Here is a 27,740-nt window from a genome sequence, read left to right on the forward strand (position 1 = left end):
TTGCTAGGCGTACAATTGCAACAGTGGAAATTCCCCAATCTGTTTACTTGTTTGTTTTTTGAGGGAAGATGTCCACAAGGGCAGCAGGGCAGCAACCAGGAGGAAGACATCATAAAATACCTGTTTTATCACCTAACCACAACTCGCAAGTTTTGTGATCTAACCGAGGTAGCAAAGGTGACAGGAAGATTAGTATATCTTTAATGAAATACAGACTCTTTCTCACAAGATAGGATCCGGAAACCAAACTTAATAAAGATGACTCAGAAACTTCAACTGGTCCAAAAAGCAGCTGCCAGATGACAGGTTGTGGTTCCTTTTAGAGCTCATGTAACCCCTGTTTTCAGTTTGTTTCCAGGCCTGATTCAAAGGCGCTCGCACTAGTGTTTAAAGCCCTAGACAACTTTGTTGCCAAGTATTCCCTACAAACTTTCTACTTCCCTACTCTTGGGTGTTAAGATTGACCAGAGTAGTAGTTGGTAGTTCCATCACCCTCACAGGTTCTGGAGATGGTAGCCTGGGCAATGATATTCTCTGGCAGAGTTGCATCGGACACCTTCATTACATAGTGTATGCTGAAGACTCACATCTTTACCCTAACCTTTGCCCTAACACCTGAGATAAATGTTTTCAGAACCCATCCTCTTCCCACGACGCTCATTTGCTTTAATTGTTTTTAATATGGAATTTTAAATTGTTATAAGATGCCCTGGGACTTGCTGGCGAAGGGCGGGTAATAAATTGAATAATAATAAAATAATTATAATAATATAGAGGGGTTGACCCTTGCGAGGCTGGCCTTCATCAACTGGGCTGCCTGCAGGACATGCACTGAGCACCACGACAATGTGTTTCATATGATCCTCATGCTCTGTTTGACATGCATAATCCTTCAACTCCCCAAAGGGGTATGAATATCACAGATCAACCAGCTTCGAGTGCTCGTCATTTGTATGATCCTCAGGCTCAGCCCTAGTTCCCCAAAGATCATAAAACTACACATCTTGACAATATGATCTACAAAACACCTATGCCAATATCAGTGGTGCTTACTGTGTTTCCCAAGCTCTGTTTATGTGTGAGTGTTGTTCATTCCTTCTAGTTATGCATGTTTTTAAACATAAGTTCCATTTTGGTTACTGCCAAGTATAGGATAATTGTGTTGTTGTTATGAGTGAGGAAAGGAGCAAGCAGATTCAGGTACTAATTCTTCATATTTCTGAGTGTAGAGTTACAGTTAGGATTATCTGGCCAGTGCCTTTTTACAGCATAAACTGCATTGTCCAACCGATGGCATTCATGTTATTGTTTTTATTCTACATGGCAATTATCCCCATGTAAGCAATGTGCGTAGAGCAGACCTTTGATTACTGAAATAAATCTCAGTTACATGGCCCTGGTTGTGCAATTCACTGGGTTACTAAGGTGATATTTACTTGTATAGAAGGAGTGTTCACATCAAAGCGTGATGTTAGCCAACGTTTGAATCCTTTCATTTTGTTTTCAGATTAGCTAGAAGCAAAGTCTTCTGTCATTTTTAAACACAGCAATGTTTTTGACATGGAAATACATATGAAATGAGTGGAATGTTACCTCCGAGAGATCAATATCCTCTGTTAAATTATGTTTGTGCGATTTTTTAAAAAAATGATCTGGAATTCGCTGTGAACGAGGCTAAACAGGAACTATGCCATCCAGCCATATCAGACCTCCCACATCAGAGGTGAGAAATAATGGAACTTAGAAAGCATGTCTATCTGATCTTAAGTGTACATTTTCTGCTGTAGATTGATGAGGTAACAGCAACGTATATAAATTGCTTTTTCCTATAAACAAAGCCCTTTATTATCTTCATTTTTTGTGCGATCAATTCTCACTGCCTGTGAAAGGTGTTTACAAGTAGGCTGGTTTTAAACATTACCCAAATAATGTTTTAAATTTGCTTTATGGGGATTAAATACATATAGGCATTGGGTGTGATTTAGTAAAGGTTTTCCTTTGTTGCCAGTGGGAGTTCATCTCCATCAGGAACAGCACCGGTGGTAACTGAAGTCTCCTTAGCATTCTCTCTTGTCTGTTACACTTTTTATCTTTAAGCTTGGGGTCATATTACCCTACGTGGTGCTTCAGTTTAGAAGCTTGCGACAGCTGCTAGTTACACACATGAGTGCTCAGTGTTCATGTTCTGTGACTAATAGACCTGAAATGCTATTAGCAACAGTTGATACTTTTTTAAAATAAGAAGTTCAAAGCAAAGGAGTGTTAGGCTACCTTAATACAGCGAAGGGAGCACCTCCTCCCTGCTATCATGTCGCTAATAGCTTAACTGTACAGATCTAATGGAGGGAGGAGCAGGGGTAACAAAGCCCTGTTTCGCTAATTACTCTGCTTTCCTAATTTCTAATTAAAACCAACCTCCCCGCAAATCCACTTAGTTGTGAAAATAAAATCTAGACTGACCAGATCGAAAGCCGGTTCTGGCTTAATCAGTTTAACCTAGAAAAGAAATGACACATTTTGAAAGGATCGCATGAATGGAGATATAGGGTTTTCGTCAACGCCCCCCCCCCCGCCATGTCATCTTTTGAGCATCTGCAAAAGCTTTTAATTTATTGTCTCTGTGCCATCCTTATTCCTTTAATTTCTTGATTACATCTTTTTATTTGCACCAAAACTTCTAAAACTGTTATAAACAATAAATGTGACAGTGGGCAGCCTTGTCTGGTTCCTCTAGTTATTTTACAATTCTCAGTCAGTATTTACTTGCAGTTTTGCTGATTGATCAATATATATTGCCTTAACTCCTTTTATAAAAATGTCTCCACAACCCATATATTCCAGAATGCTCAAACAGTATTTTAAACTGGTAATGTAATTATCCCATGGCACTTTTAGATTATATGAGGCACAGCTCTCCATTCAGCTTCCATAAATTTAAATGACTGTGTTGCCATTTTTACCCAGTGATCTGCCAGTTCTTTTATGTTCCGAGCAGGGTTAGAAACTGTGATATGAAAGCTGGGAGCTAAACAGCACCTTAAACCTAGGTTATGGGTGCAACAACTGAATGTCTGTAGGCACACTTTTTTATAACAAGAATACAAAGCTGAAAATAAATGAACTGTGGCTAAAATATTATGTTCATTTTTCACATGGTCTAGTCCTTCCCCTGCTCACCCCCCCCCCTAATATTCTTAAGAGGATCTCTTCTCCAGTCTTTGAAGAGTAACTTGAAGTGGGGAGACAGAAAAAGGTCCTCCTTCTACTCCGCAGTTTTAATCTGAAATCTTAGGCTGTGCCCAGAGCTCAGAAACTGCTCACTCTAATGAAATTCCCTGTTGCAAAATGTACCTAGAACAACGGGAGTTTCCAACACTGGTTCCGAGGTGACATTCTGCCAACCTAGCAGTTCGAAAGCACAAAGTGCAAGTAGATAAATAAGTACCACTCCAGCGGGAAGGTAAACAGCATTTCTATGTGCTGCTCTGGTTCGCCAGAAGCGGCTTAGTCATGCTGGCCACATGACCCGGAAGCTGCACGCCAGCTCCCTCGGCCAATAAAGCGAGATGAGCGTCACAACCCTAGAGTCGGTCATGACTGGACCTAATGGTCAGGGGTCCCTTTACCTTTACCTTTACCTTTACTTAGTAGTCAGTCAAACATGGATACATGGATAACAGTGCTCGATATTGGGGAAGGGGAAGCTCTTGTCTCAGTTCAAGAGCGAAACTAGCACAGCTTCATCCTACCAGAAGCCACTTTTGATCACCACAATGTGTTAAGCTTGCTGCATTTCCCTGAGCAGTGTGGAAGCGTATAGCATACATGTGGAAGCTTTCAGCTTAAACATTCCAACAGCACATTCCACTGCCCCAACAACCTTAGTTTAGCATTAAGTGCCAAGCAGGCCAGTTGCAGAAATCTGATAGCCAAACCTTTAACAGTAGTATTCAGTTTCATTGTGTCTTGTTACCATGTCAGAGTTTCTGTCATCCCGGCAGACATAGTGTTTGACTAAACAAACAAACAAACAAACAAACAAACAAACAAACAAACACACACCATTAATAGTTCCCTCCTGTTACAGGACTTGTGTGTATAAGAAATCAAAGATATCTCATTTGGCGTCAGTCCAAACCTCCACCCCATCTAAAGCCCCTCCAGAATGGTGGATTGGGGGTTTGGGTTGCCCCTTTGCATATTTAGTTTGTCCATACTAATTGTATATAAGATTTTTTTAAAAAAATTAAATATTTATTTTAATGCATTTAGCTTTTAGAGCTTCACGTTTTTTACGTTCCGGAAGACGTGTGGAATTTCAAGTTGAATACAGTTCCTGTGGATGTTGCCAGCAAATTTTTTTCGGTGGGATTTATAAGGTGAGTTGGAATAATAAACGTCGGGTCTGCCTTTGAGAGCAGCAGTTCTAGTAGCAATTTATCCATTATATAAGTCGTATAGTTTTCTAAAAGCCAAATGTCGTATGTTGGGAAGCTTCCATGATTCTGCCATCAATTCTTTTGTAAAATGGAAAGCAGCCAAATTACTCAAGGGAAGGGGAGGGGTTTTTCAATCATTTGTCCTCTCAAAACCACCCTCAAGCTGCTTTTCTCCCTGAGGGGAAAAGATTCGGGTTTCTTGTATCTTATCTCTCATTAATGAGAAATGAGCTTCTGGGAAGATGGGGTTTGGACTGGACAAGTAACAGGAAGGGACAGAGTCCAGGAGCTCCTCTTCAGCCTGGTCCTTTGCTCCTGATTTCAGCATGCCACATAGGAGATTACAATAAAATGTGTGTTATATTCATTGTATTGGAAAGTTTTATCGTTAAGGTTTTAGAAAAGAGAGTTCAGGTTCAAACAAAAGGAGCAACTTGCCCCAACCGTTTAAGTCAGACAGTATTTTAAAATAAATGCACTTCTTTATAGCACACGTATGTCAGTTTATATCATGTTAACTCTTGGGCTCCTGCCGCCAAGAATCCTGAGAATTTCAGTTTATGAGGTTCTGTTTATTTTCTGTTAGTGATCGCTACTCTCCCTTTTCTCAGCAACCTACAATCAGGGATGCAAAGATCTCAGTTTTGGTTCTCTCGGTGTCTCATTTTCCCAGCCTGAAATGCAGTTCTCCACATTTTTCAGCAATTTGTTATTTATATGTTTTTTTAAAGTCCTCATGAAAATTCACCAGCATTTTAGTGTTAATTTCCCCTAATAAACACCTTTTTACGTGCAGTTTATACACATTTTTGCAAGTATTTCCCTAAATATAATGCATTTCTGAATGCTATTTTCACTAATTACATTTTTATGTACACTTTCCCTATATATATACATTTTTGTAAACACTGATTGAAGAACTGGATTGCAATATTCAGATAAGTATGAATTTTGAAGGACAGTTGTGTTTTGGTTTGCATTGTTTCAGAAAGAGCCAATTTGATAGATTTGGCTTTAAATGAGTACCGAGTCAGATTTCTCTTCCATCCCTGACTACAATTCCTAGATTTTACTGGAAATAAGTAATGGTTGTTCAGGTCTATTGTGCAGAAGTGTTTAGTGTTCTTCTGTGTAAAGTGCACTCCTTCAATACCAGACATATTGGTGGGAAAGGATGTTGGCAATCACTGTAGAAAATGTCAACAACTCTAAATTAGGCAAGAGTCTTATTATCTTCAGGTTAATCACCTTACTAAGTTCAGAAACTTGTACCCACCTAGTTACATTTCCAAGATCATAGGGAATTTTAATAGTTACTTATCTATAGATCACAGAAACTATTAATGTCCTATTAGTGTTATTCATTCCTAGCATTATGAATTACAATACAATGCTATCTTATAATGAAGAAAATTCCTGCCTTAATTATCTGAGAAACTGCTTAGAACATCGGTCTTGCTAACTAAGATCTTACGCATGAAATTAGAAGTTTCGGCTACGGTGTTAAGAGCTTGACATGGATGAATCACGTGAATAAAGAGATTTCTGGCACCTTGGAGATTCTATTTGTTATCACAAAATAAATGTTTCATTGTTTGTGCACAAGAAAACCCACCTTGGCACCAGAGGGCTCTAAAAGTTCATGTTCAAGGATGAAGCCATCAGTGTGAGCTTTCGGAGGTAAAATTAGATCTTTGTGGCATGTAATTAATGTACATTGCCTTTATACACCCACTTCCAAAACAAATATATCAATCATGTCTCTGCAGTAATGTAATCTGGTATTCTAGGGTGCCACCTTATATGACATTGAGAACATTAAGAGAGCAGCTCGGAGACTACCTGGGTGAAGATGCAGTTGTGGATAAGTATATCTTCCTAAAATGTATAGGAAAGAAACTTGCAGTGGTAAGCTTCTTCTGTGTTTCTGTGAGTGGGTTATCGAGAAGAGCTGTGTGCTTATTTTCAAATGTTCCCATTTAACATTTCATGTTCATGTAGTGGCAGTCGGGGGGGGGGGGAGAAATGTGATTTTTTTCCTCCCTGGCAGCTACCGTTTCAAAATAAAGAGTTATAAAACCAAGATTATTATTTTTTAATTATTCATGTTTTGGTCACAGTCCAGTAGGCTTCTTTGCTCATGGGCTGTAGATGCCAAAAGGAGTTTGGGCTTTATCTTTCTGCATGGCTGCCCTTACACTATACACCACAAGTTTAATTTGAAGTCATGAGGAGGTGAATATTTGGGGAAATCCACATTATATGGGTCTCTTCTGTCACATGCAATTTTGATCATGGCTTACATTTCTAAAATTCTGTAACTTCCATACATGCCACTCACGAGCTGGGAACTTGGAAGAATATGAACCATTGAGTTGGATAGGACCATAAGGAACATCTAGTCTAGGGATTGGCAACCTAAGGCCCATGGGTTGGTAGCGGCCCACGAGGCTTGTCTAACCAGCCCATGGCGACCTCTGCCGCCCCCCGCTGCCCACTCTTACCAGCGCGGCGCGGGGACCGACATCCGGGTTGATAGCTCCTGTGCGCATGCACTCGGGCGCTCCTCCAACCCAGATGTGTGCTGGAAATAGTGTGTGTGCATGCGTGCGGGAAAGAGAAGTGCCCATGCGCATGCACACACACTATTTCTGGCACACTTCCGGGTTGAAGGAGCGCCAGAAATAGCATGTGCACAGGCACTCCTCCAACCCGGAAGAGCACGTGTGTGCACACGCTCCGGCCCATCCTCTGACAGACAGAGCGTCTACCAGCCCATACTTGGATAAGGTTGCCTACCTCTGATTCTAGTCCAACCAATGCAGAAATCTTTTGCCAAACATGGGGCTTGAACCCAAAACCTTAAATATAACAATAGTGGGGTTGTTGTTGTTTAGTCGTTTAGTCCTGTCTGATTCCTTGTGATCCCATGGACCGAGCACGCCAGGCACTCCTGTCTTCCACTGCCTCCCGCAGTTTGGTCAGACTCATGTTAGTAGCTTTGAGAATACTGTCCAACCATCTCGTCCTCTGTCGTCCCCTTCTCCTTGTGCCCTCCATCTTTCCCAACACCAGGTTCTTTTCCAGGGAGTCTTCTCTTCTCATGAGGTGGCCAAAGTATTGGAGCCTCAGCTTCAGGATCTGTCCTTCCAGTGAGCACTCAGGGCTGATTTCCTTCAGAATGGATAGGTTTGATCTAGTGGGGTAGGAGAGCTTTAAAAAAAATAACGTCTGGCACCCAATGCACCCCTTTGGTTTCAGATAATACATGGGTAGATGAATCCAAAAAGCCTGGGACACAAATTTTCACGGCCTTCTAGCAGCGATGGTGCTCATCTACCAGAAGTAATGTATTTAGCGTTAACCCTGACAATGAGTACTCGATTCTGACCAAACTAAGCCCCTTAGACACCAGATTATGCTGTTAGAGCCAATTTGGAGCTCTTGCAAAGCAAACCTGCTTTCCCAAAACATTGTTTCTTTTTGTGATAAGGAAATAATAGGAAAATGCACCGGAAAGTGTGAGATAATGCTTGGTTGATGCAACACCTGCGTAATCTCCCCAAGAGCAAATCAGGACGAACACTCATAAAGTAGCTGGCGACATCTGCAATCAAATCCAAATGACTGCTTATTAAATAGGTTGTATTGCAGCACCCTGAGTGTAACTTAGTTGAGTGGAACCTTACGGGTGTTAGGTTCTTTAAGAGAGTCCTGTTAACTGGCCTACAAAGCAAACTTTGAACCTACATTGTCCACCATGTTTGTTCTCTGCAAAAATGCCTCTCGCTTTCACTTTCATTTCACCTTTAACAACGTAAATTCCCACGAATGCAATGAGATAGACCTCCCATGTAAAAACGCTCGGCAATTTTAAAAGCACTCTTAATGTTTTGATCTTAATAGCTGACATAGCGGAGAGTAGTAATTCCGAGGAAAATTAATGGTCTAATTGCAAGTTTTAATCATTTATTTCCCTTTGAGCAGCTGGAAGCCTTTCTGACAAAGAGGTTTGGAATTTGTTTTGCTTTCCCTTTTTTTTTTTTTTTACTGCCCCAATTCTTTTCCGAGCCAAGACTAATAAAAGACGCAACCATGAAGAAAATGAGATGGCTCTTTCAAGTGCACGATCTGCCTATGTGCAGAGTGTGTAGCTTGGAAAGCCTTCTTTAGATGGTTGTCACAGACTCCCTGGGAAGAGCTGACAAGCTCTTGTCTTGTCCAAACATATTTCTCTTTACTGCAAATCTCTCAGTTGTATTTATAGAATCAAATCAAGTTTTAACTGCTCTGCTAAGGAAAAAGAAAAGCTTAGTGTCATAATATTAAATAACTACAGAAGTTACCCACACAGTCATTGGTACAGTGGTACCTCGGGTTAAGTACTTAATTCATTCCGGAGGTCCGTTCTTAACCTGAAACTGTTCTTAACCTGAAGCTAATGGGGCCTCCTGCTGCCACCACGCCGAAGGAGCCCAATTTCTGTTCTTATCCTGAAGCAAAGTTCTTAACCTGAAGCACTATTTCTGGGTTAGCGGAGTGTGTAACCTGAAGCGTATGTAACCTGAAGCGTATGTAACCTGAAGCGTATGTAACCTGAAGCGTATGTAACCCGAGGTACCACTGTATTCCCAACAAACGTGATTAAGGCACTAGGTTTTATCAAGAGAAAGCGATTCATACATTGTTCAAGTGAAATAGCTGGAATATAAGCTAGTCATGACCTACTTGTCCCATTGATTTCCATAAGAAATGTGAGACAGTTCACTGTATTCCTGAAAACTACGGTTTGCTGACTGGGAGCTGACCTCACGAACATGTACTTCCTTCCCTTCCTCCTGACCCCTTCAGTGCAAGTCCTCCTTCATTTGCCAGCTGTCTTTTCATATTGTAGTGCCACATCTGCTGTGATGTTAACCAAGGCTAACACTAATCCGGTTCCATCTTAACCAAGATTTCCAAACCTGCTTCAACCCTTGCTTTCAAATCCAGATCAATATCGGAATTGGTTAGCTTCACTGTAAGCATTATAATCAAACCATGATTAAGACCAACAAGATCATGCAGTGGGGGATTCTAGCAAGGTGTGGGGAGGAATAAGGGAGCAGGGAGTGCATATTCTCAAGCCCTGTTCCCAATTTACAAACTATAGTTTGTAAGGAGTCCATGCTATATCTTTAGCAAATCACTATGTATATGGTTTTGGTCTTTTCCCACTTTTTTGTACGTTTCAAAAAGCCCTTGTACAAATGGTATAAAACACCCTTTTGATTTACTTGATAGGAAAGGTTGAAGTTGTTTTATAATATTTGAGCGGTCAGAGCAATTATATGTAATTATACGCATGTGAACAAACATTTACTGAATTTCCCAGTTCTACCGTTGCCCAACAGCGCCTTAATCTCTTCCCAGAGATACTTCTTTCTAATAAGAGAAGAGATACTTGAACTCTGTAAAGACATGTTACTTTTATTTTAGGGGAATCAGCAGCCTTATTTTTTTGTAGCCATTAAAGTTAAGTGACATTCAAATTAAGCAACATGCTTTTATTTTAATGAACCGCAACCCTTCATGGTAAAAATCTGGTGTGGTTTTAAACAAACATCTTTTTATATTGTTATATACTTCCAACTCCCCTGTGAGAAGTCCAGAGGTAGCACAAGAATGAGAGATTTTATAACAGCTTATTATTTCTAAGGAGAAAGTAATAAATACAGACTTCTAAAGCAAAACCACCAATTCTCTATTAGCTCTCAAAAGAAAAATTGCACCCCAAATATACTTCTGTTTTAGTCAGCTTATCTATAAACTCCAAGTGCTCTTGGCGCTCTTTCCCTTTTTCTATCCAGATTCAAAACTGCCAAAACTTGCTTCTAAAGCTCTCTTTGTGCCTCCCCATTAACACTGATGAGTGTGACTTTCTGAAGACTGGAACTATTATACTTTTGATAAACCTCTGATCATATAAATTCAGAATAATAACAAGGGCAGCCAAATTTATAGCAGCATTTTCTATGTTACATCTAAGGCATTCACACAACTGAAGAAACCTTAGGTGATTAATGAGATTTAATTAATTGATTTATCGGTTGATTAATGGATCAATCCTAAGGGAGCAGTGATCTAAGATGGTTCAGACACTTCTGCTGAATCGCATTCCCTTCCAGAAATGGAATGAGCCATTTGCAGAAGGGCATCTCTGAGTCTAACACTTATAAAAAAATTATTAGAAATTATCTAAAAACAGACAGATGCAATAAAACAATAAAAATAAAACTGCCAAAGTGAAAAAGAATTTATAAGCCTTTGTAAATAAAAAAATAGTTGTGCCATTTTTTATTTACAAAGGCTTATAAATTCTTTTATAATCTACCAGAATTCCCAAGATAAATATTCTGTGTTTTCCATTATTCACAAAGGTTTGAGTATAGCATTTAAAAAAAATAATGTTATATTCCGGCTTTCAGGAATGTAAGATGCTATACAAATTGAATGGTATGACACTATCCTGTTTTGATAACGTCGTTTCTGTTCTTACCTTCCAAGGTAAAAGCAAAGCAAGAAACAGAACTGAAGCTCAAATCGTTTGCTCCTCCCTATGTATGTATATTGTTACATCAATTTTCGTGTAAAAGCAAAGCTACTTTGCTTTAAATATATATTATACTTTAAAAATATATTATTTATTTCAGATTAACTTGCTGTATATTTCAGGCATTTCATCCAGAACTTTATTTGTTGCCTGGAGTAGAAAGTATTTATTCATCTTCATCGTCAACTCCAGAAAGACATCACAGTAATGCAGATTATATACGTGCATATACATCATATCATAGACCACCTGACGTATCAGCTCCAGATTGTGAATCTGGTCAGAACCCCACTGTTTTGGAGAGTTCCTTGAAACGTCATCTCAGCCCAACTCAGGATAAAAATAATTTAATAGGATGGGACGAAACTGAAAAAGGAAGTGCTCAAGATCTCCCTGCAACACAGATCTCTAAGCAAGAACAGAACGAAAGGATTAAAGAGAAATATAATTCGCAAAGAAGGGAAGGTGAGATATATCAAGGCTGCTTAATTGCTATAACAACCAAGTGCAGGTCAAATTGCAAGGACAGCACAAATATTTCTTTTCTCTGATTTTTAAAAAAAATAGTTTTCAATTATTTCTCCTCCAGCAAGAGCTGCACTTCATATTAAGATCAGACAAGTTATACCTTGTTTGAAACCATGAGGAGTTTTCAACATGAGGAGGAAAGCATAGTTTTAATTTCTTTCTCCACAATCGAGGCTTGGAGCCTGTTGTGTCAGGAGAGGGCAAATGATCTCCCCTCCTGCCCTACCATACCTTATTTGAGAGGGAGATTAAGCATCTTTAACCTGGCCATTATTTCATTGTCTGTATTGATGATGCTAACAGTAGGATTCCCGTCTACTAATCTGGTTTTGTGCCTTTTGGTGTTAACAGTTTTGGTCCCATCAGGTTTTTCTTCCCTGAAACTTCATTTGTCACACTGCCATTCCCTTGTTCAATTAATCATATGTCCGGACTGGTTTCGTTCAAATTTAAGGTTTCAGGGGTGGGGAGGAAATCAAATCAGAACGACTTGTTTGCAATACGAGTTCCTGATCTTTAATTGTATTTTGGTCCTACCTAGACTGTAGCATATGTAACATTTGCTTTTTTAATTTAACAATGGTTCCAACAATATCACTTGTTACCAAAAAAAACCCCTTAACTTTTATTTACTTGGGTATATATTTCTTTAAAAATTTATGCCCAGCCTTCTTAGAAATAAAATAAACTTAAAGCGACTTACCAAAAAAAAAAGTTCAAAATGTGCATAAAGCAGTTCATATTACTTACGTTAACATGACTATTAAATATGATTATTTATAATAATATATGATAAATCTGCAATTTAACACAACTCTCATAAGTATATATAGCCTAATATATAATTATGTACTGCCTCCAGGAGAAATTAGTTGTAACAGAGACCTAAAGGAATCCATTAAATCTCCCTATACATTCCAATATAAAATTTCTGCAAAACAAAACTCTGTAAGAAAATCCACATCAGTGAAAATTCCTCAGCGAAAGTCTTTGAGCCAAGCTCGAGAACAGCAGCAAAATACTCCTAGAAAGGTCAAGAAATACAAAGATTCTGTTGCACCTTTGCGTATGAATCAGAACCGAGAGCAAGAGGGAAACAACCAGATTCAAGTCAGTCACATCACACAGAAGATAAAAGGTATACATTGCTCCACTAAGCACTCCATTCAAAGTTTATTTGTATTTTGCATTAGCATTGTAAAAAAAAAAATCTATCTGAAAAAGCTGCTGTGGAGATTCGGGGAGCCATCTGGAACAGCATGAGAGGAACCATGCAGGATTCCAAGGGGCAGAGGAATAAGCAAAGATTGCCTCCCACCTTCCTCTACTTGGGGAACCTCCACGGGATCTGAGAGCTTTCCATCAACATAAGGAGGCCTTCCATTTACGGAATAGCCATTCTGAATCCCAACCCTTTGGTTTGCATGAAAGCATTTAATAAATAATGCACTTAACCGTATTTTTCCGTGTATAAAATGAGATTTTTTATTAGGAAATAATGTTAAACATTTGGGGTCATCTTATACACGGATAGTGCAGAGGGGGGACGGGCAATTGGTAGCAGCCGCGAGCAGGAGATTGTCAGCGGTGATTGGGCATGTGATTGGTGGCTGCCGCAAGGACTGTTATTGATTGGCTGCTGCTGTGGCAATTGGGCGGGTGATTAGTGGCGAGCGGGCAGATGATTGGTGGCTCTGGCGATGCATGGGATTGGCAGTGTCAATCAGGCAGCTGAGCAATATTTGGCACCCCCCCCAAAAAAAAACCTTAACAACTCTTGGCAATCTCCCCCCATTTTGTGAATTTGGAGTCCCAAAAACAGGGGCATCTTGTACACGGGGGCGTGTTATACACAGAAAAATATGGTAATTTGCATTAAACTATTTAATAAAGCTCAGTGATCTGCGGAACTGGTCCAGAAGTCACACAAGGACAGCTTTTTGGTAGTAAACATTGGTGGTTCTTTAGGTGATAAGATCCGCTTGCTTGCATCAGGCCTATTTAGAAGCCAGGAGTGACACCAATCCTAACCTAGATGAAAAAAATAGAAACTTGAAATGGTTGGACATTGGAAACTACAGCAGGTTAAGAAAGGGGAAATGTATTATGCCCGTCGGCTAATACACACTTTTGTCAGATTGCCTCCCATTTTCTACATTTTACAATTTCCCGTGTGATAGGGCTGGACACGTTTTTATTAAAACACACTGGCAGTTGCCCTTAGATTTTTCTTTTATCTCAGGGTCTTCCTTCTATATCCTGCCTGTGAGCCAACTGGCATTCTTGACTTTGCGCTGATAATTTCCATTTTTGCTTCAGGCAGATATGCCCAGAATCTGTACACACACATTTTTTCGCCAAGCCATTGCTTCTGGCGGTGGATGGCAGAAGTAAAAACATGTATATAGAAACAAATATTATTTAATATTAGGTATTATTTATTAGCCACCCTACACCCTAACGTCCCAGGGCAGGTTACAACATTAAAACACACCATTAAAAACAGCTAAACATTTTTTTTCCGACCTCTGATGCAGAAGAAGCTCCTATTGCGCTTGATGCAAATATAGAAAATGAAGGCAACCTGACAGGTATTGGAATGGGAAGACACACCACAGGGGATTCTGGAATCCCAGAATCTTTGGAGGAGAGAGACATGGACTATTCACACAGAATGAGGAGGTAACGAAACGGAGAAATTTATTTATATATCTTTGTGATAAAGGCTAAGAACACTTGAAATAAACAAGCCGTCATGCTGACAGTATTAGCTGCCCTTCATTAAAGTTGCATTAAGGGCTCCCAACATGTTGGATAATGGGGGAAAAAGCAAACACTTTAATTAGTTTTCAGACAAATATAATTAAACCTGTGAACCTGTTCTCTTCAGCTCATTTCCTGTGTGTGAGGTTAGCGCTTCCATGGAATGTTTGCTACCGGTCCAGTTGGCTACCAGCAAGCTGCCGCACCCTAATTTCAGCGCCCCGTTTTCAGATTGGTAATCTGCCACCCCAGCACTCTATATTTGTTAGATCCCACCAGCCTTTTAAACAAATTTAATTAAGGTGGTTTGTTTCTAATGTAATTACTACACTGCACTTGGATTTCATCTTTAGCCAACAGCGCCCTGGAATTATTTATTGTTTCTAATGTAATTGCACTGTGCTTTAATTTCATCTTTAGCCAACAGCATCCTGGAATTGCCAAGTCTGTTGCTGACACCAGTAGCGTGCAAGATAGCCAGGTATGTTTCCAAACGTCTAGCAAAATAAATAAATAAGGTAGTTGAAATTGGTTGCAATCATTTCAGTAACTTGAGCTCGTTTTTCTTTTCTTTTGGATTGTTGATTGCAATAAGATTTCGTTGTTGAAACAGAATAACTTCTACCCACTCTTGACAAATGCTCATGAAACAAGCGCTTTTGCCATACATTTGAAGTAGCACATATGCTACAAGCAATTGGAGATCCATGTGGGTTTATAATGTTTGCGTATGTATGTATATGTACACATACACAGAGATATATTCAGTACCAAAGTACCAAGGAGTAGACCAAGTCTATGCATATTTAGTTGGAAACAGGAACGGAAGGCTATGTAAATTTTGGTTCTCTCAGTTTTTCATTTTTGAAAAATATTAAATTCAGTTTTCCACGTTTCTGCAACAATTCACATTTTTGGGGACATAAATCCTCATGAAAATCCTTAAACATTTGAGGGTGAAATATCCTGTTTTGGCTAATGTACATATTTTTGCAAATAATCTACCCCAATATAATTCATTTTTGGGTTGTATTATAAAAAATAATCCTAGGAGGCTTAGTTTGGTTAGTATACACTTCCAGGTAAAGGTAACACTAAATATATTACTCCTGGTAACCGAGCCACCATAGCTGCTAGAGGGCCGTGAAACTTTGTGGCCCTGGCTTTTAGATTTGTGTACGCATGTGCTATCTGAAACCAAAACAGCTCATGGATTGACAGATGTGAAATATATTGGCATTATTTTCAGCTCTCCTACCCCACTATCTGGGGCAGTGCTGAAGTTCAGCTTGCTTGTCCATCAGAACACATGGGTCAGATGTGTGCCATGAAATATGCCCTTGATACTCTGCAATGTTCAGAGGTCGGTGGCAGAGGCATATGGATTCCTAGCCAGACAGGTTGCAGACAGGGTTCCCTGAAGGTAACTATTGTTTTCCACTAAAAGGACACTTGAGTTAGCCTTCTCTTTAAGACTGATATAAATAGAATCTCCAGTTTCATGTACTGTAGGGAAAGCAGCAAATGCTGACATGCTTTTTCATTTGGTCCCTAGACTGATGAAAATAACCTAAATGACTTTGCACATCTGAGCCAGTATATTTCGCCTCCTACTCCACCTCTTCTGGCTCTGTCTGTAAACAGAGCTGAAGCTCCCAGCGGAATCTTTCCAAGAGAGGGTGAGCAAATTGTTCTAAGAGATCCTATGGGGTTAAAGTCTTCCCCCACAATGCCTGACTGTGAAAGGCAACAAAGATTGACAGCAAGAGACCTACACATCCACACCGTACATTGAAAGCACACCTTTCCCCGAAGGTTCCTGGGCACCATAGTTAATGGTAGGGATGTCAAAGAATTCTGCTGGAAATGGAAACAACAGCAGAAGTCACTCCTAATTCACAGGTTCATCTGAGATCAGGCACGGAAATCTCACAAGCGAATGCGAGCAGTTTTTGCTGCTGCTTTTCAGTCCATAGGCGTCACATAAAAGATACACTGTTTTCCGCATTGTTTTTGCCGTTTCTCTTGCACTGAAATGTACTGGAATTAATTATGTAATTAGTTTCAGTCATCGTGTATAGTGAGATGAACAAATGTCTGTTTTAGCAGAAGCCAAACTGCAGCAGAATGGAAACGGATTGCGACAAAGCTAGGTCAGGACTGAAATCACTGTCTTACATTCATAGTTAAGAGTGCTGGGAACTGAAGCTCTGTGAGGGGTAAACTATGTGTCCCAGCATTCTTTGGGGGGAAGCCATGTTCTTTAAACATATAGTGTTAATATGACTTGACAGAAATCAAAGCCTCTGGAAACCTAATGGGAAAAGCAGGAAAAGCCTTGAATCTCATGCTCTGCTTGTACGTGTGTGCAGATAAACCTTATAACACACACACAAAAACGACAATTCTCTAGGGCCCTTCATTCCAAGGAAACCAAGTACAAAGTATGTGCTAGGACCCCTCTCACCACTCTCATTTTTGAGGGTGTGCAACAACTCGGTAGTTAAAAATGGCATAACTTAACAGCAGCAGGCTTTTCCTGGCTCTCTTACAAAGTAGGAGGCAGAGTTTGCTTAAACGTAAGCAAACACTGTTGTCGGGGAGCCTCTAAGGAGTCACTTGTCATTGCTGGCATGTTCCAAAGACACTAATCCCAACCCCGGTGCTTGCCTTTCCTTTGACCGAGTGCCCCTGAGGGAGGATAATTTGGCTTAATTCAGTTTTTACATCATTAAAATTAATCCAGCCACCTGTGTCACATCACAGACTAAGTGTTTTGTTATACAATTAGCACAATCCCCATAGAACTTATATTTGTTATTTCACATACAGTATATGTACCGTACTTTTCCATGTATAAGACTAGGGTTTTTATTTTAAAATTATGTTCAGAATTGTGGGTCATCTTATACACGGATACAATCTCCCCGCTCCCCCATTTTTTCAAGTTGGAGTCCCCCAAAACAGGGGACGTCTTATACATGGGGGTGTGTTATACATGGAAAAATATGGTATATAGAGCACCATTTGTCCAAGGAGCTCAGCCATGTAAATACATGGTTCTCCCCTTCCTCATTTCAACCTCACAACAATCCTCTGATGTAGGTAGGTTACCCTGAGAGGTCATGATTGGCCTAAGGCCACCCAGTAAACTTTGTGGCTGAGAGGTGATTTGAACCCGGGTTTCCTTGGTCCTAGTCCAACTCCAGCCACAACACCTCTCTGTAGTAGTGCAGACTTTTTGTAATTGTCCATATGTTGCACGGTTTCTGCTTTTGATAGGAGCTATGCAGTGGCAGGTTCCCAGTAGACATGCCTGGTCTCATTAATCTCTAGGCGTTTAGGCATTGTTTTGTTTATTTTAAAGCATTTCTAAAATGCTGAATATTCAAAATCTCTATGCAAAACTACAAGCATTAAAACATTACCGTCCTGGCGGAAATGTATTGATCGGGGAAAGCCTGGGCAACACAATATGTGTTTGCAAGTTTTAAAATTCCCTTCCCACCCCTCAAGAGGAATTGTTGCAGTGACACCTTCAGATGGTATGTCTGAGGTACGTGAAGGGAAAAGTCACAGAGAAAGATTTGTTTCATACGGTGTGGAGTTTTGTGCACTAGCATCTCGTACAGGACAGATACAGGCAGAATGTTAGTGTGGCCTGTGTGCCTGGATCTTGGGAGGCAGGCGGGGATCTGATGCTCCAAATTGCCACACCAAAGACCCCTAAAATACTGCAGATCTTTCTGTAGACCTGGGCTTCTTTTCTTCTCGGAGGCACTCCTGTGTCAGATTTCTTTATCCTGGGCTTTCTGCATTTTTTAACCAGCACAAGTATACTAATCTTGAGGTTTCTTTTCCTCAGGTAGTGAGTTGATCAGACAGCTGCAACACATCAAGGCAGAACGAAAGCACCTGGAGAGGGCTAGAGAAGAGCTGGTTAAAAAAGTGAGGAGCTTACTGGAACAGAACAAACTCAGGAGATACCAGGGTATGTGTTATTAGGCTGAGATATCTTGAGGTTTTTATCGACACACCCACACCCACCTCCCTCCTTAGTTTTTGTTTTGTTTCGTTTTAGGCCAGTTGCCAGAAAAAAAACGAACGGCGAAGTCTCCCCCCTCCACCCCACCTTCTGCTTTTTAAAAGTTGTACTTAGGTGAACAGGCAGCTTTTGCATTGGCCTCCATTGTCTCAGGAGTCACCAAAGCAGTATCTTGGAAAAAGGGAAGCCCAAGAGATACATTGACAAAGCATAACTGCTTTATGTCTATAAAAACCAAGGTAGCTTTTGACTGGTTGCGGGTGTGGTTTAGTGGGTTTTGACAGGTCAAGGGAATAAAGAAGGTGAAGGAAGAATAACTTTATTTCTGCTTGAGTGGAGGTGGTGGAGGACTGGGGAGCTAGCAAAGCTAGAAGATAGCATCATTGTTGGAGGTGGGTTTGCTTTTGCTTCCCCCTCCATGGTAGTGTGTCATCTAGCACCTTGGTTTCCATCGGAATTGGACCATTTCTTAGATGTCTCTCTGTTTATACCCCTTCTTTACCTTTGTTAAAGCGAAGCCTCATACCTGCCTGCAAACCACACATTCGAGAGTTTGGGTTTCCACATGTAGAGTCCAGCTATTCTTTTTTAAGTACTGTATGAAAGCTGTGGCACTTGACCTAGCATGTTAATAATAATAATAATAATAATAATAATAAATTTTATTTACATCCCGCCCTCCCCAGCCGAAGCCGGGCTCAGGGCGGCTAACAATAATCAATGTTAAAATTTATACAATGTTTTCAACTCTTAATATTTTTGGTTTATGTTTGAACAGAGCAATATTGCTTACTATTCTGATTCTTAAGTTACAATTCTGTATTTTCCTAGGACTAAGCCTCACTGAACTGAAAATGGTCTGAAAACCTGAATAGAATTGCGCCATTGAGAATATCATTTTGATCTGTTTCCCCGTACAGCTCGTGATTCCTGGAAAAAGAAATATTTTGAAGCTAAAAAAGTCACAGCTTCCTTGGAGGAAGTTTCGAATAAACTGCGGGAAGATTTAGAACTTCACTACCAGAAATTGTTGGTGCAGCTAGAAGCTAGGGATATAAGGAAAAAACGAAATAATTTAACACAGGTTGCTAATTCAAAGGTAATGCTGTTTGCTCAGCTCCCCTTTCCATAAAATCTAAGCTCCTTCATGCCATTTAGACAGATAAGTATTCTTCAGATTTTATAATAACCCTAGAAGAGAGTTTAATAATTTCCTTTACTAATCTGACATAATCCCTCCTGTATAATTTAAATTGAGCTACTTTTTATATCTCAAAGGCTCAATTCCGTAACGGAACACGCTCATCAGGAATATTTGTATCAGACTGTTTTTCTTTTGCACAGGAAAATGATATCCATGCAGATTAACTTTCTTTTTTTATATATATATAATATTTTATTAGATTTTACAAAGAGAAAAATTACAATAGAAAAACAATGCATACAACAAACATCAAAACACCAACAAATACCAACATTTAAACAACAAATACAAACAGTTAAAATACAACAAAAAAAAATAAAAAAAATAAAATATTACAAACTTAAAAGGCTTGAAAATTTAACATAAAAAAGAAAAAAGAAAAACCTCTTTTCAAATTCTTAACCTTCATAACCTTATTTTCCTGACTTCCACCCGCCTTCCTTTCTTGTATTCCACTTTGAAATTAATTTAGCAAGTTCAATCTTATTAATTTTATCCATTAAAAATTCCTTCACATATTGTGCTGTTCAAATTTTCGTCCAATATCTATCCCTTCTTTCATACTCTTATTTACCTTATTCACTAGAACCCCTTCATTTCATTTCAATGTCCTCAACATTCAAAAATTTTACAATGTTTTTGTAAGTAGGTTTTAAACTTCTTCCAATCTTCCATGCAGATTAACTTTCAAGCCATGATCCTAAACATACACTTACCTGGGTAGTCAGTTTCTTTACTACAGGGATGGGCAAGCTGTGGATTTTCAGATGTTGTCATACTACAGCTCTCTGCCTTCATCCTTGACCATTGACCATGCCAGCTGGGGTTGATGGAAGTCCAACAACTTCAGAAGGACCACAGGTTGCCCGTGCAAGCTTTTCTGTATCAAGGCATTGTGTTTAGAATGTGAAAATAATGGAAATTGATAGTGACCTGCACTAGAAGACAAATACTATAATGGCAGTAGAGAGAGACAGAGAGAAGTCCCCCAAACTAGATGAAATGTAAATTAATACATAGCATTGTAACAACGTGGCCTTGCCAAAAATCATAGCTTTACAAACAGGAAAGATGGAAATTTCTCTGCAGGCTCTTTCCCCCTCAATTTGAATTGGCATAACACACTGCTTGCCTGATTCAACTCCGATATGTAATTAAATTGTTTTGTGTGTGTAAAATAGCTTTCTCGCTGGCTCGACAATGAAACTCGTGAGAATACAGTTTTAAGTTAATTAAATCCTTCCCATATGAATCATGCCCTTGAGATATCAACACAGTTCTGCTAATTACTCTGAGAACCAAAGGATTTGCTTGTGTCTCAGCCTTTTCTCATGTAGCAAACTTCCTCCTGTTTACATCTTTCAAGTTATCTTCCTGTTAAACCAAGATTTATCCCAGTTATATATCCCAGTTATAAGGCATGAATGATTCCCCCCCTTCAGATTACCTTCTGTTTACAGCAGTGACTGTGCCTGTGATCTGCCAGATGCTGTTGGACTCCTACCAGCCTCATTGCCAGTAGTTAGGGATGATGGGAATCGGAATACAACATCTGGAATGCCACAGGTTCTCCATTCCTGGTTTCGATCATGTGTTAAGACAACACCTTTGTCAGCTCTGTTCATTCCCACAACTGAGTTCTGCATTTGCATGGAGCAACTCTGGAACTTTCTAGAATGTTAGTCAAGGAGCTGGTGTTCTTTCCTGCTCGTTCTGGTAGAGAAAGATGTGATTATTTGAGCACACTCCAAGTGGGTAAAGGAAACACATTTTCACTACTGCATGGATGGTAGCACCAGGAACTTCCTCGTTTAGTTTCTCACAGCTTTCTACCTTCATTTTCAACCATTTCAGCTACCACTTGTTGTGTTAGTTTTCCTTTGTGGCAATGGTGCTGCCATTTTCCTTTACAAAGCTGTGAGGCCAGGTGACATCTATGACAATGGTCTCTTCCATTTGGGTGAAGGAAAGCCATCCAATAGATAGATAGATGCAATCATTGCCTGAAATAATAGCTGTAAGGAGAAATTAATACTCAATTTTATTATATAGTCACACATTCAAACTCAAAACTATGTGATATCAAAAGGGGAGATGGGAGAGTCTAAAACTGGCAGTACAATCAAAATACAAACCACAAGATTCCTTGCCCATTTTCCTTCATTTGCCGGAGAAATATTAGACAAAACTGGATCCCTTGATTCCAGAAAATAGCCTCTTGTCTACCCCAATCCCCAAAATGGAGTCCAGCACACGCCCTCTCACAATAAAGAGGTGTGTAGAGACAGGAAGATAACTCACGTTGGAAGCACCCATATCTGCACATGAACTCTCTCTCTCTTTGAAATTCACCTGTGCCTTTTAATAGATAGAAGTCTCATGGGGAGAAGGGAAGGACAAATTTATTTTGGGCTTGGGTCAGTCTAGGGTAGCTATAGCAAGGTCTGCCAGGTGTGTACCAACTAAGCATGGAAGTAAATTCACATGCAGAATTGCATTATTTTATGTTAATACAGTGAGGCCATGGCGTCACCTGCCATGTGACCAATCAGTCCACCATTTGAGTAACTGTATGAGACATAGCCCTGATGTTCTGCACTATGTATGTTTCTGGGAGGAAGGTGATACAACAGGAGCTGAGGGACTAAATCATATAATTTTAAGGAGAGATGCAGATTTGGACAATTTGCACAGACAGTGATATTAATAAGTGCAGGATGTATGTTAACTCTGATCTGTACGAAACCTTTCTTTGTTTCTTCTAGAATAATACAATAATCCAGATCACCACTCTGCAGCATGAAATTGAACAACTAAGGAGAAAGGTTGATAATGCAAAAATGAAGCTTGTCATAGAAATTAAGGTATTACACACTAACTTGCCTAGTTAGTTTTATATCCAAGTGAAAAATGTAAACATTATATTTAGATTTTTATCTCAAGCATACCCTTTAGTGTTTTTCTTTTTTAAAAAAAAAACATTCAAGTCACACTTTTGCTTTCAGGAGTTTAAAGTGGCATACATCCCAATCCCCCATTTTATCCTCAAAATAACTCTTACAAAGCTTAGGCTGAGAAAAGGTAACTATAGGATAGCTTCATAGCTTCTTGAGAACTTCATAGCGAAGTGAGGAATCAAACCTGGACCTCCCCAGTCATAGTCAAACACATCACCCACTACACCACACTTGGCTCTTCAGTAGCTTAAGACTGGAGAGCTGGAGGTCAAGGGAAATAACTTCTGCTTTTCAATTGCTTTTGTTCTGTAGGCGTATTCTGAGTTCATTGCACTATGGAGCTGAGGACCAAAGGGTGTTCACCCTGGAGTTAAGCACATGGTCATATTTGAGATCTGGTTCACCAAAACATTGAACTTTAACTTTGCTTCCATAGCAGCGGTGTTTCTGTAAGCAGCCACTACTCCACTAAGGAGGAAAGAGAGGCTATTTTTCAAAAAGCAAATATGCAACCCTTGTTCTTTGAATAGGGACCTAAAAGTCTGTGATGCTGCACCAGAGAATGTCCTACACCACATAGAAAAGCAATATAGCTTTTTACTTTTTGGTCCCATGTCTGGAACCAGCAAATACAACTGGTGTCCACTGTGGTGGTTGCTGTTTTCAGTTGGCAAAGGGCACATAACTGATTAACAAACCACTCGTCTTGCCTTTCATTTGCACTGAAATGATGGGTGGAATAGCATACGGGCAGCGTAATTGCATAGGATACACAAATAATTTTGCCGCAGCAGACAGCAAGACGAATAGCGTAGATTTCAGCAGAAGATGAATTGCAGTGGAACAGAAAGCAGTGCTGCATGCAGCTGGCACAGGGTGGGACAGAACATGATGTTTTCTCACATCCGCTGTGCCTGTACCACTTTTTCAAAATTCCAAATGTGCCTGGGATCCAAATATGTTTAGCATCTCTGCTTTAAGCATTGTACCTGCCAACATGGAGTACCAAGATGGCGTGTGCTTTTCAGTAGTCTAAATGTAGCTCAGGGACCTCTTTTGCTTATACTACCCTCTAAAATGTGTTGTACATTTATGGTATTGTACTAATAATACAACAACAACAATTGGCAATTTGTGGTCAGAAAAATCACAGGAACAGAAACACACCACTTTGAGATCTGCAGTACAATCTGTGATATTTCTTCACCTCATTTCCCACTCTCATTAATGGGAATATGATGTAATTTGTACACTAGGGCTTGCCATTACTAGTGACCTTAATATGCCAGAAACAAACCAAAATGATTCATCCTTTAACTCATTGGGCTTGAAAGATGAAAGAACAAGGAAATGGTTATTAATCCACATAAAGGTTGAACTGTATCTATAAAATAATACGAAGGTTGTAATTTCATTCTTCCTTTTGCAATCTCGGAATATTTTTTTCTAGATGAGGAAGCAGGCAGCTTCTGATTTGCGAGCACTGAAGGCAGAACTGGCGCACAAGAAAGTTCAGTCTTCTTTAAGACTCCACCCTGAAGGACAAGTCTATTAGCTGGCTCCCGTTTGTGAGATTCTTCTCTGCATATTTGTATAGCTACTCCCAGAACCTATTTCTTCCAGCTTTAAATTTGTTCAGCTATAGGAGAGATGTTGTTTGTGTGTGTTGAAAATGAATGTTGAACAACAGTAATTCATCACAACACCGATCTGTAATAATTCTACTGCTGGCGTTAAATGGCATTATCACCTCATTCCAGTAACTAATATCCATGTGCAGGGACAAAATGTCAGTTGGAAGCGGGAACATAGGAAGAGCCCGCTGGATCAGGGCTATGACCCATCTAACATCCTGTCTTCACAACAGAAACACCACACACCTGTTTTCCAGGTGGTGGTAGCAATAGCAGCCTGGCCGCTAGATAGCTGGGGTAGGTGGGTGAGGGGGACCTGCCCTCACAACCAGCTGATGCCACAGTCAGCCTCAGCCGGCCGTGGGAGCTAGTGAGATTGCCTGCTGAAAATGAAAATTTAAAATGGGTCAGTCATGGCTCTAGTTGGCCGGGGGTTGCTTCAGCGACGGACCTGACAGAGCCAGTGTTCAGTCGGGTCCACCGCCAGGACATAAAAGCTGGCTGCATCGCAAGCAGTACGTTCAGTCAGGAATTGGCCCATAACCGTCATGGCTAGTAGCAGTTGGTTTTTTGAACCATGAATTTATCTTGTCCTCTTTTAAAGCCATCTGAGTAGGTGGCCAGAACTGTCTTCTGTGGGAGCAAGCTCCATAGTTCAAATATGCAGTTGCTTGAAGAAGTACCTCCATATCACCTGAATCTTCCCACATCCAGCTTCATTGATGTCCATGAATTCTTGTGTTATGAGAAAGTAGAGGGAAGCTTTCCTCTATCCATTTTCTCCATTCCATGCATAATTTTATAAACGTCTGTCATGTCACCTCTTACTTGCTTTTACTCTAAACTGAAAAGTCCCCAATGCTGGAACCTTTCCTCACAGGGGGAGGTGGAAAATCCTTCTGGTGTGTATTGCAATGGAAGCCTGACTCCAAAACCACTGCAGCTCCAGTAGCTGGCTTCTTCTTAATGGCAAAGAGCCACCTCAGTTGACTCCTGAATTCTTCCCAACATCCTCTGGTGATTAGGATGCTCTCTGAAGCTTCTCCCGGACGCTGCAGGTTGCCTGTTAAGCAGGGCTGGTTCTGCGTGTGCCACAGTGTGTGTGGACAGTTATCTACTACAGATTGGGGGAAACCAACATTTATAAGAAATCTAAAGACAAAAGACAAAAAAACCCTATAAGTAAACGTCTCTACTTTTTGTATTTATTTCAAATCTAAGTGTTTTGAAAATCGAAAACTGGTTATAAACTTAAACACACTTGTAAGTTGCATCTCAATAGACACGTTACACTTTAAGCCATATCCTTTTTTCCAAAGAATTATGAGTACTGTAGTTTGTTAATGGGTTTTTTTGGGGGGGGGGGGGGTTTGAAACTGTGAGGGGTAAAACTACAGTGTCCAGAATTCTTTGATGAGAGGAACGGGCTTCAAATATATAGCAATTACACAGCCCAAGTCTTGCTTCCATGTAGAGTGAGATAGGAGGAAGCAGCCAGCATCTAGTATGATTACTATATTCATTCTCATTTATGGAAACCACATTTGACTCCTTTTTCCTCTTCTGCAGTTGCAATTCTGGTGTAAAAGAAAGGTATCTGCTTCTGAGTAAGCTGCTACATACCTTCTTGCTTTCCACTCTCAAGCCCCAAGTTTTTAGTTGTTAGCAAGATCAGCAATGTAGTAGAGGAAGACTGCTATTGGGTTTACATTTGCTCGTGGCTAGTTGAAGTCCCTTGGCGGCTTAGTGGGGAGCTGAGATGGGTGAGCGATGCAAGAAGCAGATAATGGAGATCTATCTAAACCTTACGCCTTAGGCCCCACACTGGTGTTGGTTCATCTTGTAAACAAGCTTCCGTTCTTTCTGTAGAAGTTGAGAAACAACTTGCCCTTCACAATATCACAATGCATCTAAATAATGGCAGCTGATGGATTTACTTTTAACAAAAATTGATTTGGTTAAAAAAGGTAAATGCATCAAAGTAAATCCATCAGCCACCATATTCCGATCAGATCTTAGACCTGTTATCATCCTCAGAGAATGAGTTTCTGGAATGTAAATGCCTCATCTGTGGTAAATTTCGGCAAGCCCTGCCCGTGAGCTCTTCCTGCCTGAAAACCATGTCATACGTCTAGTCAAGGAGCCAAATAGGAGGCATTAACATGGTAACAGCTGGAAAGCTGACAAGGAAGTGCTAATTACTATGAGTAATAGACAATATGAAATATGAAAGAGGATATTAAAATCCTGCAACGCTTTTGGGAAGAGAAACTCTGCATACATTGAGCAATCCCTAGCACTAATATTATTCAGAAAAACCTTTATCGGGGTGCCCAAACTTTTTTCAAAGAGGGCCAGATTTGATGAAGTGAACATGCGTGAGGACCGACCAAAGTTGTTGAGCTTTTTTTTAGGATTTAACCCTCACTCTATTTCGCTTCGTGCTTAATTTTAGATGCCAGATTTGTTTGCTTTTAATTAAGAAAACAGAAGTTGCGAATTCATTCCTTGTGAAAGGCTTAAAATTAAGGGCTGGTTCAAATCAGTGCTATTTTTCTAGGGGGGAAAAGGTGCCAGAACTCACCACGAAGCGAATGGCCTGAGAGGTGCCACAACAGAGTTCCAGCGAGTTCTGGCAGAAAAAAAGCCCTGGTTCAAGTGTGTTTTGAAGCCTTGGGGACATCAGCTTTATTTACAAGGAGGGAGCAATATTCGTGTAGGAGGCAAAAGTTCATGTTTTTTGCCTCTCTGTTTAAACAGGGGAGATCTGTTGTCCATCACTGTGCAAAAGAAATGCACCATTTTCAAATCTTTTAGCAAAGTGGGGGGACCCACAAAAGAATTTTTTTAAAAAGTGATGCAGAACAATGCAAAATAAAGCTGCTAAATGTCAAAAATGGCACACAGGTGTTACTAGCCATCAGAGATGTACCTAAGAGACAAGAGTTATTGGGGTGAGATCGCAGCACCCAAAATGGCTGCCATGCTCTCGCATGAAGAATAGGTATGCCATTGCTTGTTAGCAATGTACATATCTGTTCCGGAGTTGGGTCTGTTTGACAAAGTTTGGAGGATTTTCAATTATTTTAACTATTTCTTTATTGAGTTAATATTCCTTGTAAACCACTTAGAAATTTTATTACAATCTCTCTCTCTCTCTCTCTCTCTCTCTCTCTCTCTCTCTCTCTGTGTGTGTGTGTGTGTACTATGCAAGTTAAACACCCGTGTATGTTGTGATCTGTGCACAAATATTCTAAATAAATGGGTGGCATCGTCACGTGACAGCCAGTCAACTTCGAAGGGATGGCAGAGAATAAAAGTCTCAGTGCAGACCATCTGACTTTCTCACTTCCTTGACCAGGTGATTGATTAAAGTAGATTAGTGCCAGGACTGAGCAAGCTACTTTGGCTCGTGCAAGAGGCTTGTGCTAGCCCAATGGAAAAATTTGCTTCCCATTTCACCCACCCAGGGCACTTCTGAACAGACTCCCAAATGCCACTTAGGCTACAGTCCTGTACACAGGACTATAGATGGCGTCTTTCACTGCAGATAATAGCAACGTGTGTGTGTGTGTTAC

General features: G+C 40.1%; 1 protein-coding gene across 1 annotated transcript; it reads left to right on the forward strand.

The window, feature by feature from the left end:
- Positions 1–576: 576 nt before the first annotated feature.
- Positions 577–27,495, forward strand: SPATA1 (spermatogenesis associated 1). The gene is made up of 13 exons (XM_079981437.1): positions 577–1,723; positions 4,273–4,379; positions 6,230–6,347; positions 10,986–11,039; positions 11,154–11,496; positions 12,422–12,697; positions 14,097–14,241; positions 14,743–14,803; positions 15,878–16,001; positions 18,188–18,313; positions 19,288–19,466; positions 22,337–22,435; positions 23,979–27,495. The coding sequence occupies exons 1-13, from the start codon at positions 1,688–1,690 to the stop codon at positions 24,081–24,083; spliced, it is 1,773 nt and encodes a 590-aa protein (XP_079837563.1). The 5' UTR covers positions 577–1,687; the 3' UTR covers positions 24,084–27,495.
- Positions 27,496–27,740: the final 245 nt, after the last annotated feature.

This window comes from Podarcis cretensis, assembly GCF_951804945.1.
Source record: "Podarcis cretensis genome assembly, chromosome: 6".
Classification (NCBI taxonomy): domain Eukaryota; kingdom Metazoa; phylum Chordata; class Lepidosauria; order Squamata; family Lacertidae; genus Podarcis; species Podarcis cretensis.